Source organism: Nothobranchius furzeri, chromosome 1, assembly GCF_043380555.1.
Source record: "Nothobranchius furzeri strain GRZ-AD chromosome 1, NfurGRZ-RIMD1, whole genome shotgun sequence".
NCBI classification, from domain to species: Eukaryota; Metazoa; Chordata; class Actinopteri; order Cyprinodontiformes; family Nothobranchiidae; genus Nothobranchius; species Nothobranchius furzeri.
The window spans coordinates 96,490,810-96,513,182 of record NC_091741.1 but is presented as its reverse complement, the minus strand read 5'-3'; the positions used below and the strand labels follow the sequence as shown (position 1 = coordinate 96,513,182).

Genomic DNA, 22,373 nt, shown 5'->3' with positions numbered 1-22,373 from the left:
TTGTTGCCTTTAGTCTGTGTGCAAAAACACATTTTTAAAGCTATAATGATATAAAGTGTAAAACTATTCCTTTGTTTTAAACTGTAATTCTGGAAAATAATGCAGAAATTGCATATATAATATATATATATATATATATATATATATATATATATATATATATATATATATATATATATATATATATATATATATATAGGGTTTCTACCGGAGGAAAAGAAAAATTTGGTCACGTGTTTGTGTGATAATAAAAACAGAAGCTGCTGTAAACATCGACATATAAATAACTCATATCGAAAGTGGCATTTGCTTGTGAACATGCCCGGTCTTTCTTTAGGAGAACTAAACCTGAAGTGCAACATTTCTGCAGCCTGAGCGCTGCAGAAGCAGACAGAGCTGCTTTCAAAGCTGAACCGTTCCCTTCACTATGATTTCTAGTTTGATCATCAGATCCTGATATGAACAACAAATACGCACCGCCCCTCTTCTCGTGGCTGGGGCCAATGGCCTTCCCAGATCAACACCCGCCTCCCCCCGCCACATCACCGGCCCCTCCCCCACCACCTCCGCCGCCCCATTAAAACGGCCTTTCACCCACTTTCTGCCTTCTTCATCAGTCTGATCTCGTCTGGGAGGCAACAGCGTCTATCTGTCATTATTCTGCTGCCGCTGTTTGACAAACACCTCTAAAGTAAGTCTGCAGGACTTTGCTCATTCTCAGAAATTGATCTTGATTCTTTGCAGAAAATTGGATGCACTTTCAGCACTTTTCATCCTTGTGCGCGGTTTTCCATGTGGTTATTGACATTAGAATTATTAGATAATTAATTAACAAGGAACTGCTTAGAATTAACAGTTTACTAACTAAATTTGCAATCAACATGAGTGAGTTTTTACTTTGAAATGTTTCTACAATACAATACATTGATAAAAACACAAATTAATCATTAATAAATGGTTTATATTAAATATGTAATAGTTAATGATACTGCTGATAGTCTTGGTTTGTGCAGTTGCATCTAACTGTAACTCATGGCCAACTCTAAATTCTTGCACTGCAGCAGTTTTAACACTTTCCTCTGCAAACAGCTTCAGGTGAACTGACTCGTTGTGCACTGAGAACTTATCTGTGTAGAATGCCAAAGGTCAGCCGTTCAGTCCAAATATTTAACTGCTGAAGTGATGCAAGAGAAGCCGGATCTGTTAGGCGTTTTGTTTTCTGGAGAAAAGGTCAAACCTTCCTCAGGCCAGCTAGAAAAACCTTCCAACTGTTCTTGTTGTTGCCTTTAGGATGACTCATCAATTCCCAGCCCTGTCTCCGGAGATGAAGAAGGAGCTATCTGAAATAGCTCAGAAGATTGTGGTTTCAGGAAAGGGAATCCTGGCTGCAGATGAATCCACAGGTGAGACGCCGCATGGGTAGTTGTTTTCTGTAGCTGCAGATTGCACGTGCGGCTGATGATGAATGCTGTTCTCGTGAAGGCACCATGGGCAAAAGACTGCAGAACATCAAAGTGGAAAACACAGAGGAGAACCGCCGCTTCTACCGCGACATCCTTTTCTCCTCCGATTCCTCCATGGCCAACAGCATTGGTGGGGTCATCTTCTTCCACGAGACGCTCTACCAGAAGTCAGACTGCGGGAAGCTTTTCCCTCAGCTCATCAAGGAGAAGGGGATTGTAGTTGGCATCAAGGTATGATGAGAAATTGAGATATTTTCAAGCTTTTGAATCTCTGTGTGACTTGTTTTTGTTGTGTTGGATATAGGTAGACAAAGGCACAGCTCCTCTAGCTGGCACAGACGGAGAGACCACCACACAAGGTAGAGCTAAAGGTTTATTTTGGTAAACATCTGTAAAGGCTGAACCCTTTCGGGCTTGTTTAGGTCTTGATGGCCTCTCGGAGCGATGCGCCCAGTATAAGAAGGATGGTTGTGACTTTGCCAAGTGGAGGTGCGTGCTCAAGATCAACGACAGCTGTCCATCAGCGCTCGCCATCGCAGAGAATGCCAACGTTCTTGCCAGATACGCTAGCATATGCCAACAGGTGTGAATCCCCAATTTTCATAATGCTACAGTGATCCGTCCTTTTTTGATCCTTGAAGACTTAATGACTCTATCAATTAGTAACAGTTTGTAATGGTTTGGCATTTTCTCCCCCAGAATGGTCTGGTTCCCATTGTGGAGCCAGAGATCCTGACCGATGGTGCCCATGACCTGCAGAGGTGCCAGTACGCCACAGAAAAGGTTAGTGAGCTACAGAAAATGGGTTTTCCCTCCGAGAACACCAGAAGTCTGTGATGATGATACATTTGCATCATCTTTAGGTCCTGGCTGCTGTGTACAAAGCTCTGTCTGACCACCACGTGTACCTGGAGGGCACCCTGCTGAAGCCCAACATGGTCACCGCTGGACACGAATGCACTATTAGATACACCCCTGAGGATGTTGCCTTGGCTACAGTGATGACTCTTAGGCGCACTGTTCCTGCCGCTGTTCCGGGTGAGTGTCATGTGACCAGAATTTTCCCCATAGTGAATCCATTTAAAAAGGTTTCTAACAGCTGCTCTCTGTTTTTCCAGGCATCTGCTTCCTGTCTGGAGGTCAGAGTGAGGAGGAGGCCACCCTCAACCTGAACGCCATTAACCAGGTGCCCCTCATTCGGCCCTGGAAGCTGACCTTCTCCTACGGCCGAGCTCTTCAGGCCTCTGCTCTCAAAGCTTGGGAGGGAAAAGCTGCTAACAAGGTGCTGGCGCAACAGGCTTTCTGCACCAGGGCCAAGGTGAGTCTTCACGGGCCGAGCGGGTTAGACAATTCACCTTTATCGATCAGACTGGCATGTAATTGATTTTGTATGTTGAGTTGCTCAACTTTATCTGGTAAATCATTTATTTCTAAAAGCTTTTGGGCCGATGTGGTGCATGTAACCAGGCTGATCATTAACACGTTTGACTTTGACCTTCTCTGTCCTCTGATCTCATCAGAACAACGGCTTGGCTTCTAAAGGAGAGTACAAGTCTTCTGCCAATGCTGACAAGTCCTCCAAACAGTCTCTGTACACTGCCAGCTACACCTATTAAACACTGTGAACACTTGGAAAAACAGATGGACCAAAACAAGCCCTCTGCTTGATGAGCTTTCCTGGACCACCAACACCAAGAGAGGACTTCCACCAAAATGTTGAGCTACTGTTTGTTTTATTTGATGAAATAACTGGAAATAAAAGATAAACCTAAAAACGTCTTTGGAGGTTTTCTATGTTGTCACAATTTTAGAGCTATAAAACACATTTTAAAGACAGGACTGCTGATGAAATAGCTAAGTCTTATTTACACAGAAAATATCAGAGTATCAACAAAAAAATATGCAAGAGTGTCATGTGGGTTTATTTAGTAAAAAAAAATATACATTTATGATAATAAATGACACTGAAAATAAAAGCAACATTTAAAAAAAATAATTTGATTAATTCAAGATATCTGAAAATAAAAGGCTCAAACCTTTGAAATGACCCATTTAATTAGCCTTTAAATGAAATATTAGCTGGTGACTAGTGGTTGGAGGAGATGGATAATAGTTACAACTAACCATCAGTAATAAATGTGAACAAACACAAGCTGTTCCATTTCAGATTTACTGAGATTCAATGGAAATAATCAAGCTTGACAAAACGCAGCATCCTGTCTAGTATATCAGAGTTTACTAACTACGGTTCCCGTGAACAGCTCTGATGGGTCCTATACAGAGCAAATAAAATAACATCAAAGATCCCTTTCGTCTTAAAACACACGTTACAAAAGCAAGAACAAACCCGAACCACGGTAAAAACAGGTGGTGATGAAGGGGAGGCTGGTGTTAGTCTGGTGTTGTCTGACTCATCTGGGACAGTGGGATTTGCTGGATAATAACCTGATACAAGATAAAATCAACAATAAAAAAATAACCAGAGATGATAAATATTTATGATAAATGACTACCACCTAATAAATGCCCTGTTATTTTAGATAAGTTGGAACAGTGAAATGCTGAAAAATGCTGGCAGCGAAAGGTTTTACTGATCAGGAAACGGCTGGCAGTGAATGAGTTAATATTGAGTTATTGGTAATTGAAAAAGTATCTTAAAATATATGTAGAGCCAACTATTTTACTCTGATTCACCGTTAGCATTGTTAGCTCAACGTTAGCCTCCAGGCTGCTTCACAGGCTTTTTAGGGGTACAAGAAATAACTTCTGGGCTGCTCCTGTTTACTGGTTTTGGTTCTTTATAAAACACTGCTGCTTTTGGCCAGTAACCCTGCAGACACACAGGTTGTAAACAGAGACTATGTCCCACTTTAGCTTTTTTTGGAAGGAGAAAAACAGACAACCCCACGGCCGGCTGAGACGGAAATCTGAAAGTGACGTTCCTTCCAACATGATTGAGACATTAAATTGTTTTGTGATTATTTCACTGTAACATTCTTAAATATTGCTCCTTTAAGTTCAATTACGTTAAAAATTTCAATTAAAACGTGTGTGTGTCACGACACGAGCCAGGAGGAGGTTAGGACCCAAAAATGCAGAACCCAGGACGACACGAGGCAGGAGTGGAGATTTAGTAAAATCCTTTATTGAGGATGATCCAAAAAATAAATAAATAAAATAAAATAAAATCCAAAGGGCAGGAAGCCAAAAACCAAAAATATCCCCAAAAAAAAAAAAACTGAACGAGAGAGCCAAAACACTAGAGACACAAGTAGCTACAGTAACGAGAGGAGTCTGACACGAAACAATGAACCAACACACTTTGAGACCGATTGAGACACAGACAAGGCTTTTATACACAGGGGAGGATAAGAGGGAGCTGAGCTGCAGGTGTGTGGGGAGAGAAGTCAGGTGAACTCAATAACTAATCAGGGAGGGCAGTGAGTTGAGGAGGAAAAAAAGATAACATGATCTAAGACAGAACCTAAAAAACAAGAAGAGCAAAATAACAAACTAATAATCTGGGAAAAGAAACACATCAAAAGAGACTAAAAGATGAAAAGCTGAAACTAAAGGAAAACACCACAGAAAGAGACACTACAGGGGCGTGACTAAGGAGGACCACAGGGAGCACAGGACCTGGAGGGAAATACCTGGGGGGGAAGGAAACCTAGAGGGGCTGCAGATCTGGGAACACATGAGGAAGACGTAGACAATGACACAAGAGGGCGCTAGGATACACAACAGGAGAACCTAGAGACGGATGGAGAACACAAGGAGACACATGAGGGAAGGGGCAGACGCAGATCATGACAGTGTGTTGTAATATTTTGGAGGACACTCAAGGGAAACCCCAAGACATGCTGGTTACCCAGCTGGGCAGGGAACGCCTTAAGGTTCCCCCAGAGGAGCTGGCCCAAGTGTTGATGGGTGCAATAATTAGTCCAAAAAGATAAGGGAAAAATCTCGAAGAACAAGAATATTCATGTATTGTTAATAAATGTGCAAAAGATAATACTTATTATTCTTTGTAGGGACTAGAAAAAAGTCATCTTTCTTTTTACATTTGAGAGAAACAGTGTTTTCTCCAGAGTTACAGAGTTTTGTGATGAGACGTACTTTGACCTATTCTTATGATTGCTTTAGTTTCTAAGCTTTATTTTCTGTGGGTCTGGTTGTCAAGAACAAAACTTGAATAGTCCCTTCCTTTAAAAGCAAAAGACATGTCTTTTTCACAACACAAAGATGAAAAACGTGTTACCTAAGTGTGTGTTGACTTCAGTGCAAAACGTGCTTCGGTGTTCAGGAAGATGAGAAGGAACAACACACACAGGGAGGATGCACACAAGATGATTTCCACCCAAGCAATCTGGTTCTACGGAGAGGAGAAGGAGGAGTTATCACAAGGAAGGAGGAGAAAAAATCAGATACTGGACTTAAAACTCACACTTATTCTGTAGAATACGTAAGCAATACTGCTTGACCGGAAAATAATGGACACTACAATCGTCAGTATAGTGACCACATACATGGACAGACACACGGTCACCTGCAAAGTCAGCAAAGGAGGTTAAAAACCACAAATAAACACCACCCATCCTCTTGGAAGGATGGAACTCGGTGTAGATTGACAGGATTCCGCAAACAACACAAAACATTCAAAAACAATTAAGATCATCCAGTCAGCTCCTTTTGGTATTCAGCTAAATCCCTTTCAGTATTGGTCATGGCCATGAAGTAACCAGACTTCCTGGACTTTAGGAGAGTTAGCAATTTCTCAAGCATCCGTGCTACCCATACCTTTTTATTTAGAAACCATCAAATGGGATCAATCTGTTTAGGCAAATAAATGTAAGTTAAATGTGACATTTGGTTTTAAATTATGAAGAAAGGTTACTTAGTATTATTAAAAATACACATATTTACACATCATTCTAAACACAATTGTTTCTTTAAACAACAATTTCAGTGAAAATGCAACAACTACAGATTTCTCAAGCTCAAAACCCTTTTGAATAACATCTGGACAAAGATGTTTTATGTACCAAGGCTGAGGCAGAAAGGGAAGTAGATGAGGAAATAGATGTCTCCTCTGCTACCAGTCAACAGAAATCCCATCAGCAGCTCAGCACAACCAAACATCAGAATAAAAACCTGGGGGGAGAAAAAAGCCAGGAATGATGTGAAGCTTTCCTATTCATTAACAACGGTGTGAATGTAGATGTTACCCCAAAACATCTGGGCTCCCTCTGCACAAAGCGGTGCAGAGGCTTGTTAGATGTCGAAGTGTTCTCTGTCTCTGGACTCTCATTAAGCCAATCAGAAAAAAAGTTTCCTATATAAGGAACCCAGCAAATTGCATTAAGTCACTGACTAGTGTCAGAGTCTTTCCAGCAATCCTCATACTAAGCAAGCATTTAGCGACAGTGGAGAGGAAAGCCCCCTTTTAACAGGAAGAAACCTCCAGAGGATCCTGGCTCAGTATAAGCAGCCATCCACCACGACTCTCTGGGGATCGAAAAGACAGAGCAGACACACACACCAGCCCATCCACCCACAAAACACACATCCGCACACACAACATATATACCAAGTAATGTTTCTATGGTTACATTGGGATTTATTAGTAAACATTCTATTTAGTGAGAGATAAACTTTGTTGTATTTATCCTAGTGAATCTATAATTAAATGGGTAAACTAGTAGTAGCACATTCAATGTCAAAGAAAGTAAAATGTTATTATCAGGAGAGGGAGAATGTTTAAGTGGTTAGCAGTAGTGTGCTAGACAATGGCCCCCTCCATGAGGCTACCACAGCTCAGCAGAACATTAATGTAGCTTCTTCTGGGGAAAAACACTTAGAGAAAAAATAAAGTTAACAGCTGAAATAGCAGGAAATAATACAGAGCAGTGTTGGGAACGTTACTTTAAAAAAGTAATTAGTTATAGTTACTGATTACTTTGTCAAAAAAGTAACTCAGTTACTAACTGAGTTACAAGATCATAAAAGTAACTAATTACCAACAAAAGTAACTACTTAGTTACTTTTTCATTAAAGCATGCAAGAATTACTACAATAGTAAAATATAAATGACTAATGACTGAACATAATAAAATGTATGTCCAAATGTTTTATATAAACCTGAATAATTAAAACAAATAAGCACTTAACAGGAGGAACTACTAATAGGAACATTACACTAATCTAGACTATTAAAAGGTCACTGTGTGATATTTAACAAAAACCCAATCAGCTAAAATTTAAAATTGCAAATAGAAACACCTGTAAAGGTTCCCGAGCCTTTAAATGGTCTCTCAGTCTAGTTAAATTACAGAAATAAATGTAATTTTGCACAGTATTCTAATTTTTACAGCTTCACATAATTGTGTCTTTTTAGTAGCATTTCTGTTGCTACTAATCTAGTATCGGTTAAATAAATAAATAAATATCCTTTAAAATGACATTAGAAGAGGCACAAGCCTAGGACTTAAATGTACTAACATGGGTCAGACCCAAACACAGAAGAGCTGAAGCTGGGTGGTAAACACACACAGGTAGTTCTATTAACACCTGAGCTCCATGCCGTCTGAGACTGATGCATCAGTGTTACAGCGGGACTAAAGACATGATCAGAAACAGGTTACAGCTGGATGATCTAGGAAGGTGGAAGATCAGGACGTCTGAGCGGTGAACAGGTGAGCGGACCTTCGGGACGTCCCGCTGTCACGCTAAGGGCACGGCTGCAGACCCGCAGATTCGCTGCTGCAGCAACAAATCTGCGGGTCTGCAGCCGTAGACTATTCATCACGTCTTCCTCGTTCTTCACGGGCCGTGATGCTCTTAAACATCTGCCTCTTTAGCTCCTGATCAGCTGATGATGACAGCTTCAACACACCGCACTGCTTAACGCACGCATTTCCTTACCAGTAACAGGAACAACGTTTTGATAAAAGAAGCGGGTAATTAATTAGTTTGCTTGTTACAGAAAGACATATTTTTTATTAACGCGGTTATTTTAAACGGAGTTATTCCCGTTGTGTCTACAGAATGCAGTGACTGAGACCGTGAGGGTCTCCGCCCACCCGGCCAATCATCATCGTGTTTGTAAGTGCGTTACCGACACCTCTCTCTCCCCGGCTGCAGCTGAAGTGTGGCGGTCGGAAAGCCTCACACTGTTGCTCAACGTTCGACAAGCACATAGTAACGCACAGCGTTCCGTCCCCAGTAACGGTAACGGCGTTGCAACGGCGGGAAAAGTAGTTAATTAGATTATTCCGTTACCTATAAAAGAACGCCGTTAGAAACGCCGTTATACTTAAACGGCGTTACTCCCAACACTGAAGAGCAGATTGTAGAAGAAAGTAGTCAAGTGTGGAAAATGGTCAGTATGTCCTCCAGCAGTCTAAGCCAATAGCAGCATAACTACAGAGATAACTCTGGATTACCTAGCCTTTTAGATGGAGGCATGTTGGAGGCTGGGCAAGGGAGAGCCATCTTTACCTACTGTACACTCCACCTCCCTCTACTCCCCCACTTGTCCAGATCTAGGCTAACATCAGATTTCAACCATAGGACCTATCAAATAAAAATGTTTGAAGCCTATTCTTAAAAGTAGACAAGGTGTCTGCCTCACAGACTAAAGCTGGGAGTTGGTTCCACAATAGAGGAGCCCGATAGCTAAAAGATCTGCCTCCTATCCTATTTTTAGATATTCTGGGACCCACCAGTAAACCTGCAGTCAAGAGTGAAGTGCTCGGTTAGGAACATATATAACAATCAGGTCACTGATGTATGATGGAGCTTTATTATTAAGAGCTTTATATGTGAGAAGGAGGATCTTAGAATCTATTCTGAATTTAACAGGCAGTCAATGTAGGGAAGCTAAGATAGGAGAGTTAAGATCTCTCTTTTTAATTCTCATCAGAACTCTAGCTGCAGCATTTTGGACAAGCTGAAGACTTTTAACTACTCCCTGTACAAAACCGAATTGATACTATACTCCCCCGGCTGTACTGACCCTTATGTGTATTAGAGCCCCAGCAGGCCCGGCCAGTGTCCTGCCAATCACTGTGCCCTGTCAATTGGGTGGAATGTTACTGCAACCGAGGAAACAAAGAAAGATGGTGACGCCTCCATTGTAATGGCTTTGGTATCAACTTCGGACTATTTAGACTTGGACTTTTCTTTGCATCAAGAGCAGACAGATGTATTTAAAGCTGCAATAGCAAATTTGGAAAACAAGTTAACTTAAAGCACTTTTTCATGCCTCTTAACAACCGTCAAACATAGTTTAGCTAAGTTTAAGCTATATTGTGGAGACTGATAAAAACAAAGTAAACACTTTAAAACGTTACTTAGTCCATTATTAAGTATTAATAAACTATTAAATAAAGTCTTAACAACTGCTAAATATTAATGTTAATAATACAAGCAGACACTCCCCCTGGCCCTTAATAGTTGACAATATTAGTAGCATTAAAAAAAGAAACCTTCCTGCTTTACCAAAACAAAAAAATAAATAAATAAATAAAGTGGTTCTCTCACATTTGTTGGAAAGCCTCTGCTAGTAGCATGTTTCAGACCGAAAGCAACTATTAGACCATCCAATTGTCGGTCTCGCCGAACTGCCACACTTCTCCTGCGTCCTCATTCGTTCATTATGCGTTCATATATTTAGCAACCGAACACCACTGGTATAAGAGGATCTCCACTTAATATCAGAGAAAGAGAAGCAGCCAGATGCTACTACTTCAAGTTTTGGACAAACTACCAGAGTTCCAGAAAGAAAAACACCATTTTAAGTCGCGGACAACAAAAGGCGTTTGATCTAGAAAATGGTGACTGGTGTTAGCGCTTTCTCGTTTCCTCTGACAATACGGGTTAGTTCTGGCAGAATCATCTCAGGGAATATACATGAGAGGAGGGGTGAGTGACTGTTTCTCAATGTCAACCCTTGCCTTGGTCCCGCCCAGTTGCCTAGGAGACATGTCATCAGGAACTACCAAGGCGTGTTCCAATGTTCATGTTCTACCAAGGCGTCTGTTCTTCTTTGTTGGCCATTTAGCTAGCTGAGCAAGGATACATGGAAGGTGTCTTGTAGCCTAGCCTTAGTCAAAATTTTCCCAGAATACAGCGCAGTATATTAAAAAGGATGACCGATCAGAAGCCGGCAGCTACTTCGGTGGCAAATTTCCAGTATAAATGTATCGGGCTGATATCTGAAAAGTTTTTTATTCTTATTATTTTTTTCAATCCAAAGCAGTTATCTATGGTTGGTTTTAGTTGCTTAGTAGTTGCAGCTTCGGTGAATAGCGGGTAGTAAATCGCTTACATATTTAATATATACACAATTTAAAAAGTAAAGGGCTCTTTATATTGAAACATATACATATAAAATATAACTTTACCTCACGTGTCATGACTGCCGCAGTCACGTGATGCAAGTCTGTTCCATTTAACCATTTTCTTTGACCAAGGAAGGACAGTGTCCTCGCAAGGCCAGGCGCCTTAACATTGAGAAACACTCAGTGTTTGTGTTCAAAACCTAGCTTGTTCATAGATTCGCTGTAGCAGCTTGAAGTCTTTACAAAGGATGTATTTTTGTGGACTGCCCCATTGACTGATATCAGTAGTGGTAATGTGGATGCAGTTTGAAAGACAACCATAGATCCTGTTCCAAGATTGAACTCTTGTCTATAGGTTGTGGCCAGGCTACATGTTCACACTTATGGGACGTCTACAAGACATTTGGGAACCACTTCCTTACAGAGAGACAAACAGGGGTATGCAAGACCTCAACCACAGGAAATCAGAGAAAACAAGTTTAGGATTGTGTGTAATTATCTTAATAATAATCCTGTGATCTGAATGATCCTTGAATTAACATAATAATTGACATATATTGCTATGGTGAGACAAGTTCACTACCAAAAATATTTAAAACATTAAACCTAAAATCATATTACTTTATTGTATAAAAATATCAAAACACTAAAATAAAGTGAATTTGGAATATTTATAAGACAGGTCCTACTTTAAAAAAAACTCAAACAGACTTTTAAAATATTTTATTAAGTTGTTTAACAATCATGATGGTTGCTGAGACAAATAACATAATTATCTAAAATATGTTACACTAAATAACTGTAATTGCATTAGGTGGTTATAAATACTCAATATAGTCATGTGCGTAATGTAGGAAGGAGTTCCAGCTTACGCTGCCTCAATAGATACATAATCTTGTGTACAAACATATTACTGAGACATTTAAATATGTTTCCATGTTTACAAATATCAAAAATATATTTATGCCACACTGTAAAGCACAATCATCCATCACTTCATCACATCTAAAGTTCTCAGAAATCCACTTTTACATACAAAAACTCTTGACATCATATTTATTCTAAAATGGAAACTATTGGTTCCACATCTTTTGTCTTCTTGTGTGGTCATGAGTCAGCCATGTTTTCCATCTGCAACACAAAGCTCACATGAGTATGTTTTCAGTCCTAAAATGTAACTAGATAAAAATAATAAGTACATGTCACTGGTAGGTGAGAAGGTGCTGCTCTAGGAGGTACGTGGCTCTTCTTCTCATCTGTCCTTCACTGTTGTACTGAATGGCCTCTAAAAGAGAGAGACCTCCTAGTCTCACAAACTGCTCTGCTGCCTGCATGAGCAAAAGGAAATTCCTCATATTTAAACACAAATACAGAATTTTAACAGAACAGAGATGGTTTTAGTATTTGATGTGGCTTTGTTACCTGCGGACTGCTGACTATCATCATGAACAGGACATCCAGACTCAGAGTCACCATCTCTGGCTCCGTCATTTTAAGCGTGGCACAGAGAGCCGACAGCAAGCCGAGCTCCAACAGCTGGACGCAGAACTCTTTCTTCTTGTGAGCGATATTTGCTAAAATCCTTAAAACCTATGAGTAACATGCAGACAGAAACCATTGTTAGAGTATTGGAGAACAAAATCCAGGGGCAAAAGCCTCTGGTTCAGTTACATATTAGAACATCAGTGTTTGGTTTACAACTGCACTACCATTGTATTAATGCCTTGAGAGAAATGCAGAAGTGGGACCAGTCTCTGAACCAGGTTGAAGGTGAGAACAGCTGAGCAGAATTCAGAGGAGTGGGCTGCAACAGGAAGAGAAGAACACGTCACATCACACAGACAGAAGACCAGTTCAGGTCTTCAAGGGGTTAATTAGCTGTTATAGTGGAACATAATATCAAATTTAAATAAAAATGTATTAATTAAAAAAAAAATTTCTATCTGATAAAAAGTAAAAAAAAAAAAAACACACACACACAAGCATTTCTGGCAAGATTTTCTTTTTCTCCACGGATGGCAACTGAGCCCTCAAGGATGAAACATGAAAGTGTTTCTGGGTGAGTTTAGCTCCTAGTAACAACAGAGCTGACCACTGCTTCTGGTTTCAGGTCAGATGTGTGTTAAAGACCAAGTTCTCTTGTATTTTCAGCACAATTGCAGTGGTCTCTAGTATAAACGAATGCCTCGTGAGTCTGTGGGGAAAAGCTCTGGGTCTCCTGTTTCAAGAACTAGAAGTTAACTGGAGGAAAGGAGAGTCTTACTTCCTGATATTCAGACGTCCTGTCTCTGATTGGCTAACCACACTAACTCTACCACTGACACTTGATGTTTTATATCCACAAATAACTCAAGCCTGAAGGAGTTTTGATGTGTTGTGGAGTTGCTAATGCTAACAGTTAGCTTCTACTAGCAGGGACGTGCTCTGCTCTCTCCTAGATCCTAAATAAACAACAGCCTTACCCGGACACAAGCCAAAATGGTGGAGTCATTTAAGGTTAACACAGAAATGATTGTAAACAGGAAGTCTTGAACCTGTGAGGTTGTTGAGGACCCAGGCTGTCTCTCTGGCCAAGGCCGGCTGGATGTGCAGGTAGGCATGAACAAGTTCACACAGAGCGACCAGAAGATCAAAATCTCCGACTTGAGATCTCAGGTCTTCCACCGGGCAGGAAGGCAGGAGATTTCCAACACACCTCAACAGAGGCCAGATGAGCTGCAGAGGCCAGAAGATTTATAAGATCACAACACTTGCAGAGAATTCTAAATTAATATTAAAATAAAATATCTACATGCTCTTATTTGACATTCATCAACTGAAACATCATCATCATTTTTACAAAGTACAACATGGTATGTATTGAAGCAACCAAATAAATTTAGGCTTTGGTCATTTGTTTTTAAAATAACTTTTAAGTGAAAATTCCTTTTTTAATGTTTTGATCACACTAAACATAAAGGTACACTAAACATAAGGGTGACGAGTATTCACGCAATAAACAGCGAAAACGTCAAATTATACCATCTTGTCTTGAAGAGTTCTCCCCTATTCCAAGTGATACATCACTTTGATGCAAACAAATCAAATTGAACAAGAGCTTGAAGCAATAAAAATTATACCAGCTCCATTCCTTCTTCTTTGTTGCCACAAGCCACAGCACCACCTAGTGTCACCAGTAGGGAACTGCAGTGTCTCAAGGCCCCATGAGCCAGCAGGACTCTGTGATCCTCAGAGCTGGACAAAAAAAGCAGAGGTGTGTGAGCTCATCGTGCTGCAGGAGTTTAATAACAAAAACACATCAAACACTTCCTGGTAATACCGCGCAACATCCACCTGCATATGAGGTAGTGAAGACACCACGCACACTCGATGACAGCACCCAGGCCGAACTCTGGGTCTGGGGTCAGAACTGATAACAACTGTGAAGGTAAGCTGGAAGCCAGGACCATCCTGCACACACAAACAGGAATAGGTAAGTACGGCCATTCAGGAGGACAAAAACTGAATAATGATGAAAAACAGATTACATCTGATCACACGTACGGGATGGCTTTCTCTGCTGCAGTGCTGGTCTGGAGAAGCTGAGAGAGTGTGAAGCCCACAGCTTCCACCACTGCAAGGTTATGTTTCTGGTTCTGGGGGGACAAATTATTTTACTGGTGTAATGAGTTGAGAAAACAACAGCCATGGATTTCTCTAGCATACCTCAAAGCAGCTGGCCAAAGCTGGTATGATTCCCTGAGCCAGGAGCTTCTCTTTTACACCCTCACTGTCTGGGCACAGGTTACCTAGAGTGTAGAGACACAGCTCCTGCACACAGATGTGCACAGAAGGTAAGCTAGACATCAAAATTCATAAGTGGGTGTTAGAAAGTGGTATGAGTGGGTACCTACTGTAAACTTGGTGCTCTGGCCGGATAGGTATGTGAGCAGGTAGGGAGTGGCAGGCAGACAGGCTGCTGCCACATTAGTGTGGGGAGAGTGAGACAGCTCATGAAGACACCGGGCAGCCTGCAGCCGACACTGAGCATCAGACCCGGTGAAAAGACCGACAAGTAGATGAACACTGTTCTCCAGCCTGTCACAGCAGATCCACACAGACACGAGAACGTGAGATAAACACAACAGAGAATGATCAGAAATAGTCAAAGCTGTACTTGATGAAGGTGAGTTGGGCTGATGGGTCACGCAGGACATTACTCAGAGCTCTTAGGTGGACCTCCTTCTTCTCTGGGTTGGTGTGCCGGAGTTTGTGGAACAAACCAACCACGTCCTGAGAAAATGGAAGAGTTCACTAGTTAGTCTGGCTTGCCAGGCTAAAAGATCACAGCGTTTTATACACTTTACAGGATGTGTGAGTAAATGACCACATCTGTCCCCCCCTCACCTGTTCTCCTGAGGTTGTTTCCATGCTGACCTCCAGCTGCTCCTCGTCCTCATTTAGAAGAAGTCTTTTGCTCACCAGCTGTTTGTCTCTGCGGGCTTGTCTCAGAGCTACATCAAAACAAAATACCACAATGTCGTTTCCATCAGTCCACGACAAGTACGTTTATCTAGCAGATATCTACAAACTAAAGAGTAACAACGCAACATAATACATGAAACTACGGCAGACGTCTACTGTTCACTGTAACACTAACCTGCAGCTAGCTGTAATTTTACACAGCAAATTTTATTTTCAATAAACTGAAAATAATTTGATATAAATCTATTTTAAAACAATAGCTTGATTCAGGAACCACCATCATCAACACTTAACAAACGTAACAGATTGAACTGTTAATAAGCCACCAGAATTTTCCAGCATAAACCAACGGTTAGTAGCTCGTGCTACTTGTTTTTTGGAAATATTCAATTAAAAATATTCGTTAAACGTTACTCGCCTTTCTCCTTCTCTCGCCTCTTCAGCCGGAACTCCTCCATGCTGCCAATCTGCTGAGCAGCTTTACGATTAAGTTTCCTTAATTTCCACATTATTTTACAGTAAAACGGAGCAAAATAATTATTAAAAAATTGTTAGTACACTTTTCAGTTTGTGTTCAAGAGGTACTATTCTTCTTCGCCTGTTTATTTCTCATTCAGCAGCTGCACCGTCACCTAGCGGTCACAGACTTAACTATAGGTTCAAATAAACCTGTTTTCAAGCTAAATTAATGATTTTAGAAAAAAAGACACATCACTCACATAGTGATATATAAATTGAGAGACAAATATATGAAAAGTATTTGAGGCTTTTTATCCAGGGCACATGCAACACTCGAAACGACTGCTTGTTCTTCAGCAGCTACACCGCCACCTAGCGGTCACACACTAAACTACAGGCACAACTAAACGTGCACGTGCAACAGTTTTTCATTCGAAGTTTTAGGAGAAAAGGACAAAAAAACATCAAACCAAATAGAACGTAAACATGACATAAAATACAATCAATAACTTGTAATGAGATTGCCATTTTAAAAATAATTTAAAGCTATATCCGGAACAAACAGTATGTATGCAACACTTTACCCAAAACAGTTTAATTTGCATTAAAACCATTTATATAAAATTTACATTTGAAAAGTCACATTAAACAATTTTTTGTTGCTTTGTTTTACAAAAAACATGATTTTGAAAGTGTCAAAACAGTTAAAAACAATCTTGTTACATAAATATATTATGTAAAGTCATGCAGTCTGAATAGAAGACACCAGGGTAGCTGTTCAATTACAATTAAAAAGTACCATAAATCCTCTAATACAGGCCCGGGCCTGTATTTGACTCAAGCTCATCAAGCTCCAGGCCTTTATTGGCTGGAGGACCACAATTAGAGGCAGGCCTCAATTTCTATTTGAGCAAAATGAAATAATGGTTCGCTGGAGTTTTTGACAATTAATATTGCACCCACATTTTCAAAGTTAAACACATTTCTTTTAACAACGGTAGTTTCTGCTTCAGCCCTCCCCCCCTCCCCCTGCGCAGCGGCCGCAAACTCACTGATGCGCCTGCAGCCTCTCAGAGTTCCTGCTGCTCTAAACATTAAAATAATTATTTCATTTTCTGTTCCTCACTTCTGATTACCTTCAATGGTGTCTGTTTGTTGCAACCACCAGGTACAAAAACTAACTTGTTTTTATTTGACTATTTTTCTGTCCTGCCTGTTTATTATCTTCCTGCATCTCCTCTCAATCCTAAAGAAAAACTGCTACCTGGGTTCACATATATTCACCTTATGAGTTACCTTTGAACTGCAGTTCTAAAAGATTTACCGACCGCAAAAACAGCGGAGTGCTCGCCGGCCACATCAGTTAGGTTCATCACCGAGGACAAAACAGGTGATGCGCCCCGATCCACAGCAGCGAAACGCATCAGGCACAAATAAAAGAATAAAAGACAGAAAACATAAAAAGAAATGAGCCGACATGAACGATTGCATGTGAAATTAGTTTTTGAGGTGGCGACACCTGATTTGATAATGTTACTGTGGCCGTGCTCAGGACGCAGATGTCTGGAGCGCGTCAACAATCAGAGCTTTGCATGCGCAAGCTGGTTAAGGTTAGGATGGGGGTGAGGGGAAGGTTAAATTGCAAGAGGGTTAACGTCACAATTTGGTTAAGTGTCCGTTTTACGGTGGGTGTCAGTACCGACGCTCTGGCACAGCGCGTTGTCTCCCGACGTGCAGGAGCTTGTCACCTGCTGACAGCAGGCTGCTGTCTTTTCTGAGGACTGCATCTTGCCGGTCATTATCACGTGACAGCGACTAGTCAATGACAGGCATAAAAAGTCACTATAGAGCGGTGAAGTCGACTAGTGACTAGTTCATACAACCCCTGCTACTGCTCCCCAGAGTGTTCTGCAGCATAATCAGCACGTTCTCTTTGAACTTGATATCAAATTTTCGCCTCCTCTTCGTCTCCGCACGGTTAAAGTTACCCTCGCGGTCTATCACTGGCAAATCAAAAGTGAGACGGATGACACAACCGCCCCCCGTACTTGCTTGTTACCACATTCCACCCGGCCACAATAAAAAACCGGCCATTATTCACCTCCGCCGACTCCGACACCGGCCAAAATATGAAACCCGGCAGTTAATTAAATACAGGCTAATATTAGAGGACTTACGGTATATTTTTCTCTTGATTACTAAAAACATAATATGAGTCCTCATGTCTCATTGCTGAGGCTCCTGGAACTGACAGCATGAACTTAAAAAAAAACTATCGTACGACAAAAATAATGTGAGAAGAGATAAAAACAAAATAAAAATCTCCTTTTGTATTTACAGCTTCAACCACTAAAGTGAGATTAGAAACAGGACAAAGCTGATGGCCTGCAGACACATCACAAGGCTGGGCTCTTGTGTTTCTTCTTCTGTGGATTAAAGAAACACATCGGTGATTAGAACCACACCTGCTGATGTAGGGACAGTTGGGAGTTTTGTGATACCTTTTTATGTGAAACATCTGAGGTAGTTTGTGTTTCTGTCACATCAGAAACTACAGCTTCTTCTGGGAGCTCTTCTGGTTTTAACTTAGTTTTCTCTGAAAAAAAAAACAAAAGGTAAAAAATAAAAAACCAAAAATAAAGTTTACTTTACCATAAGTACACAGGATCAGTTACTCACTTTTCTTCTTCTTTTCTGGAGGACCTGAGGCCTCCTGGTCGGCTGGAGAAAGCACACCAGTAGAATTCACATAAATATAACCTGGATGTTCTCGTCTGAAACAATACTTGTGTTGTGATGAAAGCCTTTACCTGTGTGCTGTAACGTCTCCGTCTCCTGATCTGGTTTTTGCTCTGACGTGTCCTCCTCTGGACGCTTTGCTTTCTTCTTTTTTGACTTTTTCTCCTGAACGACGTCCTCTGGACTTTCTTCACCATCAGCAGATTCCATTTTCTTCTTCTTTGCTTTCTTTTTTTTCACCACAAGTTCTGAATGCACTTCCCCTTCAGCGCTGTGCTCCATAGTGTCCTGTCCTTCCACAGCTCCCTGCTGAGGACTTTCCTCACTCAGGACCCTTTTTGTCTTCTTCTTTACTTTTTTCTCTTTGACGTTCTGCTCAGACGTTTCCTCCATATGAACTTCACTAGTATTTAGTAAACTCTGGTGGGTGTTTTCTTGAACTCCCTCGGCTGAAGCCTCCTCTGAGATGTTTGTGACCATCTTTTTCTTCTGTACCTTCTTTTCTTCACCTACGCCTGCTGCATCTTCACCACTCCTGTTTTTGAGTTTCTTCTTTTTCTTTGTTTTATTTTCTAGTGCAGCCGACTCAGAAATGTCCTCGGCATCAGTCCTAGTAGTCTCCATCACGTCTTTCTCGGTCTTTGCTCCTTTTTCCTTCTCTTTCAAAGGTTTATCTGCAGCTTTTTGCTCTGCTACTTCATTTACTTTCCCTCCATTACCGTCCTTTTCGTTTTCAACTGCATCCTTTGCATTTATTTCCATGTTATCCTCACTTTCCTTCTTTTTCTTCTTCTTCTTCTTGTGCTCAGCCGCCGTCTCATCACTTGTTTCTTTCACAGGAGTCCCGGAGGTCCCAGTTTCTTTAGCCTGACTCTGTTTCTCAGGTAAGACCGGGGGTGTTTCTGGTTTGTCCACACTATTATGGCTTAGCACTTTGCTTAAGCTGCCAGGAGGGAAGCAGCTCTTTTTAAGTATACCCTTTAATGGTGTGGTGGTCACAGCTTTCGCCTCAATCTTCTCGCTGATCAGCTGATCAGGAGCGACCACTTTAGCAGGAGGCTTTGCACGAGGTTTCCTCACTCTGGGTTTCTTGGGCTGAAGGGTGGACGAGTCCAAGGCGTTGATGCTTTCCATCTTGGCTAGGTCCACCTCTGCAGAGACACAGCATAAAGAAACTTGGCTGAAGATATAAAAGCTTCAAAAGGAGCGTCTACGGGAGGTAAACAGCTACCGCCCACAGCTCTGTTTGTCTTCCCATGAGGAGGACTTCTACCCCCATCACTCATCTCCCATCATTTCCTGCTTTTCCTTCCAGACGATGCATTTTTATTTGTTTTTGCACGAGCATTTTAGTTTCCGTACGTTCTGAGGGAACGCAGACATGAGTCAATCTAGAGGGACGGAGAGCCGTCTGATGGCTCGCCATCACCTCGCCCTTTACAGAAACATCGCCGTCCTACCAGTCATCTGGAAGATCCGTTTCTTCCACTTCTCCACATCCAGACTGCTGTCGGAGTCGGAGTCACCCCCCACACCTGCGGACTGGAGCTTGGATTTCTTTGCCTTCACAGCATTTTCTGAGGAGTTTTCTTCACCCTTTTTCCTCTTTTTTGGAACAGACTAAAAGAAAACCACAGCGAAAAAAAAGTGGTACCTGATCAAATTTAAGATCTACTAAAATTCAAAAGAAATGAAAGAAAAAAACCCCACCTTTTTTGATGAAGACGCTGGAGATTTTACTGGTTTTTCTGTTTTCTTCCTTGGTGTGGAAGGTTTGGCTGGAAAAGAGGAGAAAACAGGTTAAAATCATTAAAAAAAAACAGAGACGTCTCCACCAACAGAGTAAATCACTATTTAGATTCGTTTCTGCACATCTCCCGGAGAAAGGACACACACCTACGTCCTCTCTATCTGACATGTCAACATGTAGAGCTGCACTGGGCACCGATACAGAAATGTCTCCAGAAAACACCCATAAGAGTTCTAGTCTGATCAGAATACAAAGAGTGATGTTGTAATTACGCAGCAGATACCTGTAAAACTAATGAGTGATAGGTGAAAACAGGATGGAGAACAGAGTCTCCATCTGCAAACGGGCAGTGACTTACGCTGAAACATTCGGTGTGCACTTCTGCATTAGAAAGACGCGAACAAAGCCTGTCTTTGTGTCTGCAAGGATTCAAACCTACGTGTAGAGAAACAGAAGCAAGTCCCACCTTTAGTCACAGGCGTTCCCTTCTCTCCCGGTTTGGAACGTTTAGTTGAGTTTTTCTGCTTTTTCTTTTTAGAGTTTCTGCCATGAGAAAACAAAACAACAGTTTGTACATCAGCGGCGGCGTGGAAACACCTTTAATGACCAAGAGTAGAAACTTACTTTAACCATGATCTGTAGATGTCCAGTAAAGACACGGATGGGTTTGTTTCTCCCTGCAGGCGAACAAAACCACTTTCACCTTATTGACCTTTTCATAAATGTTGGTGTGATTTTCACATCGCAACCAAGAAAATCCTGTCGTGATCCAACTAACCCACATGTACGTTTAGCTACATCAGGCTCTAACTAGCTTCTTCGTTACACGACTTCAAACAGAAACTAAAAAGTGAAGCGCCTAACCCACTTGTCTCATGAATGATGTAAAACTAAATGTTACCATAGATCATTCACTCCCACTGCAGTAAGACCATACCACTCTACTGTTACACGTTAATGTCAGCATGTGTATATATATATATATATATATATATATATATATATATATATATATATATATATATGTTAGTATTTCTGTGTCCTTTTGTGCAGTTTTCCTTTTGTAAACTCATCTTTAGATTTTTATTCTGTTTCATAGCAGGTTACAATTAAAGCCTGTTGCCTGTGTCTTTATCTGCATTATATTCTTATTCTTTCGTGTTTGGGCTGCCTTAACATGTGGATACCCCATCGGGATTATTCGATTCTAGTTTATTCTACTGTAATCTGTTCTAAATCACTGTAAAACAATCACTGACAGAAGAAGACATCCCCACCTGCTGAACATTTGTATTATTTAGACCTAACCCTATCCCTGTTCTGGTTCTGACTAGAAGCAGTGACTCCCGACAGCCTATTTTACTCCTGAACTCTGAAGGGGTCACGGTTTGTGCTTTAATTGTGTTTATTTAAACAGAAGTTGTGTTGACTCCTTCCAGACGTGAGCTGTTATTTATAATATTTTATAACAGGGAAACTAACAGCTTTACTAAGGTTTGCATCAACACAACAGCACAGGATGAGGAAGGCTAGCTTTAAACAGCACTCATTTGCTATTTTATACGACTAAAGAAACCCATTAGAACCCTTAAGTGTGTGTGTGTGTGTTGACCTGTGGGCTGTGCCTCTGAAGCTCATCAGCAGCTGAACAGAAACCACTCTCCTTTAAGTAACGGTGGATGAGCTGATTCAGCTCCAGCTTGGATGCGTTCACTGACATCTTCATAAGCGACACGAGAAACACACTCGCTAAACTCCAGACAGAAATGTTTTTATGTTAAAACCAGCCACATGGCGCTCAAAGTTACCCGAACACGCATGTCAAACTTTGAACCCGGATGTAGTTCCTTTTACTGCACTGTTGCATGTTGGGAGTTGTAGTTCTTTGCTCAACTGTGGCTTAATTTAAGTACGTTTTTAAATAAGCCCTTAATTAGTTTATCTCTAGGGTGACCATACGTCCTCTTTCCCCCGGATATGTCCACTTTTCACTCTCATCAAAATGTCCGCACTCCGCTTTGCAGTCAAGAGATATCTTTGATCTGCTCAAAAGCAACTGATGAGGTGAAAAAGTAAGAATCCAGGCAGCAGTTTTTCTAGAGAATTTAGAAGAGATGCAGGAAGATGAGAGACAGACAGGACAGGAAACATAGT

At 41.1% G+C, this 22,373-nt stretch overlaps 3 protein-coding genes across 3 annotated transcripts; 1 reads left to right on the top strand and 2 right to left on the bottom strand.

Annotated features, from left to right (window-relative positions):
- Positions 1 to 552: 552 nt before the first annotated feature.
- aldob (aldolase b, fructose-bisphosphate) lies at positions 553 to 3,242 on the top strand. Its single transcript, XM_015944225.3, has 9 exons — positions 553 to 691; positions 1,291 to 1,403; positions 1,483 to 1,694; positions 1,768 to 1,822; positions 1,886 to 2,046; positions 2,163 to 2,246; positions 2,327 to 2,501; positions 2,582 to 2,781; positions 2,984 to 3,242. Exons 2-9 carry the CDS (start codon positions 1,292 to 1,294, stop codon positions 3,077 to 3,079), a joined length of 1,095 nt encoding a protein of 364 aa, XP_015799711.1. The 5' UTR covers positions 553 to 691; position 1,291; the 3' UTR covers positions 3,080 to 3,242.
- An 8,273-nt stretch (positions 3,243 to 11,515) lies between these two features.
- Positions 11,516 to 15,897, bottom strand: tmco6 (transmembrane and coiled-coil domains 6). The gene is made up of 13 exons (XM_015944237.3): positions 15,690 to 15,897; positions 15,194 to 15,300; positions 14,964 to 15,079; positions 14,701 to 14,884; positions 14,513 to 14,617; positions 14,351 to 14,442; positions 14,141 to 14,257; positions 13,927 to 14,041; positions 13,342 to 13,522; positions 12,517 to 12,611; positions 12,230 to 12,397; positions 12,007 to 12,135; positions 11,516 to 11,938 (listed from the first exon to the last, which is right to left on the bottom strand). The coding sequence occupies exons 1-12, from the start codon at positions 15,778 to 15,780 to the stop codon at positions 12,010 to 12,012; spliced, it is 1,497 nt and encodes a 498-aa protein (XP_015799723.3). The 5' UTR covers positions 15,781 to 15,897; the 3' UTR covers positions 11,516 to 11,938; positions 12,007 to 12,009.
- Positions 15,898 to 17,970: 2,073 nt separating this feature from the next.
- Positions 17,971 to 22,068, bottom strand: tcof1 (treacle ribosome biogenesis factor 1). Its single transcript, XM_015944249.3, has 9 exons — positions 21,832 to 22,068; positions 20,844 to 20,896; positions 20,686 to 20,762; positions 20,180 to 20,247; positions 19,930 to 20,089; positions 18,541 to 19,620; positions 18,410 to 18,451; positions 18,232 to 18,326; positions 17,971 to 18,156 (listed from the first exon to the last, which is right to left on the bottom strand). The coding sequence occupies exons 1-9, from the start codon at positions 21,943 to 21,945 to the stop codon at positions 18,127 to 18,129; spliced, it is 1,719 nt and encodes a 572-aa protein (XP_015799735.3). The 5' UTR covers positions 21,946 to 22,068; the 3' UTR covers positions 17,971 to 18,126.
- Positions 22,069 to 22,373: the final 305 nt, after the last annotated feature.

Excerpts from the sequence above, each read along its gene's own strand:
- aldob (XM_015944225.3), top strand. The coding sequence starts at position 1,292 with ATGACTCATCAATTCCCAGCCCTGTCTCCGGAGATGAAGAAGGAGCTA. Across the intron at positions 2,047-2,162 it reads ACGCTAGCATATGCCAACAG|AATGGTCTGGTTCCCATTGT; the intron begins GTGTGAATCCCC and ends TTTCTCCCCCAG. Across the intron at positions 2,502-2,581 it reads TGTTCCTGCCGCTGTTCCGG|GCATCTGCTTCCTGTCTGGA; the intron begins GTGAGTGTCATG and ends CTGTTTTTCCAG.
- tcof1 (XM_015944249.3), bottom strand. The coding sequence starts at position 21,945 with ATGAAGATGTCAGTGAACGCATCCAAGCTGGAGCTGAATCAGCTCATC. Across the intron at positions 20,897-21,831 it reads TTCAGAGGCACAGCCCACAG|GGAGAAACAAACCCATCCGT; the intron begins GTCAACACACAC and ends GTTCGCCTGCAG. Across the intron at positions 20,090-20,179 it reads CAGCGTCTTCATCAAAAAAG|TCTGTTCCAAAAAAGAGGAA; the intron begins GTGGGGTTTTTT and ends GTTTTCTTTTAG.
- tmco6 (XM_015944237.3), bottom strand. The coding sequence starts at position 15,780 with ATGTGGAAATTAAGGAAACTTAATCGTAAAGCTGCTCAGCAGATTGGC. Across the intron at positions 14,042-14,140 it reads CTTCACTACCTCATATGCAG|CTCTGAGGATCACAGAGTCC; the intron begins GTGGATGTTGCG and ends TTTTTTGTCCAG. Across the intron at positions 13,523-13,926 it reads AAGAAGAAGGAATGGAGCTG|CTCATCTGGCCTCTGTTGAG; the intron begins GTATAATTTTTA and ends TGGCCTCTGCAG.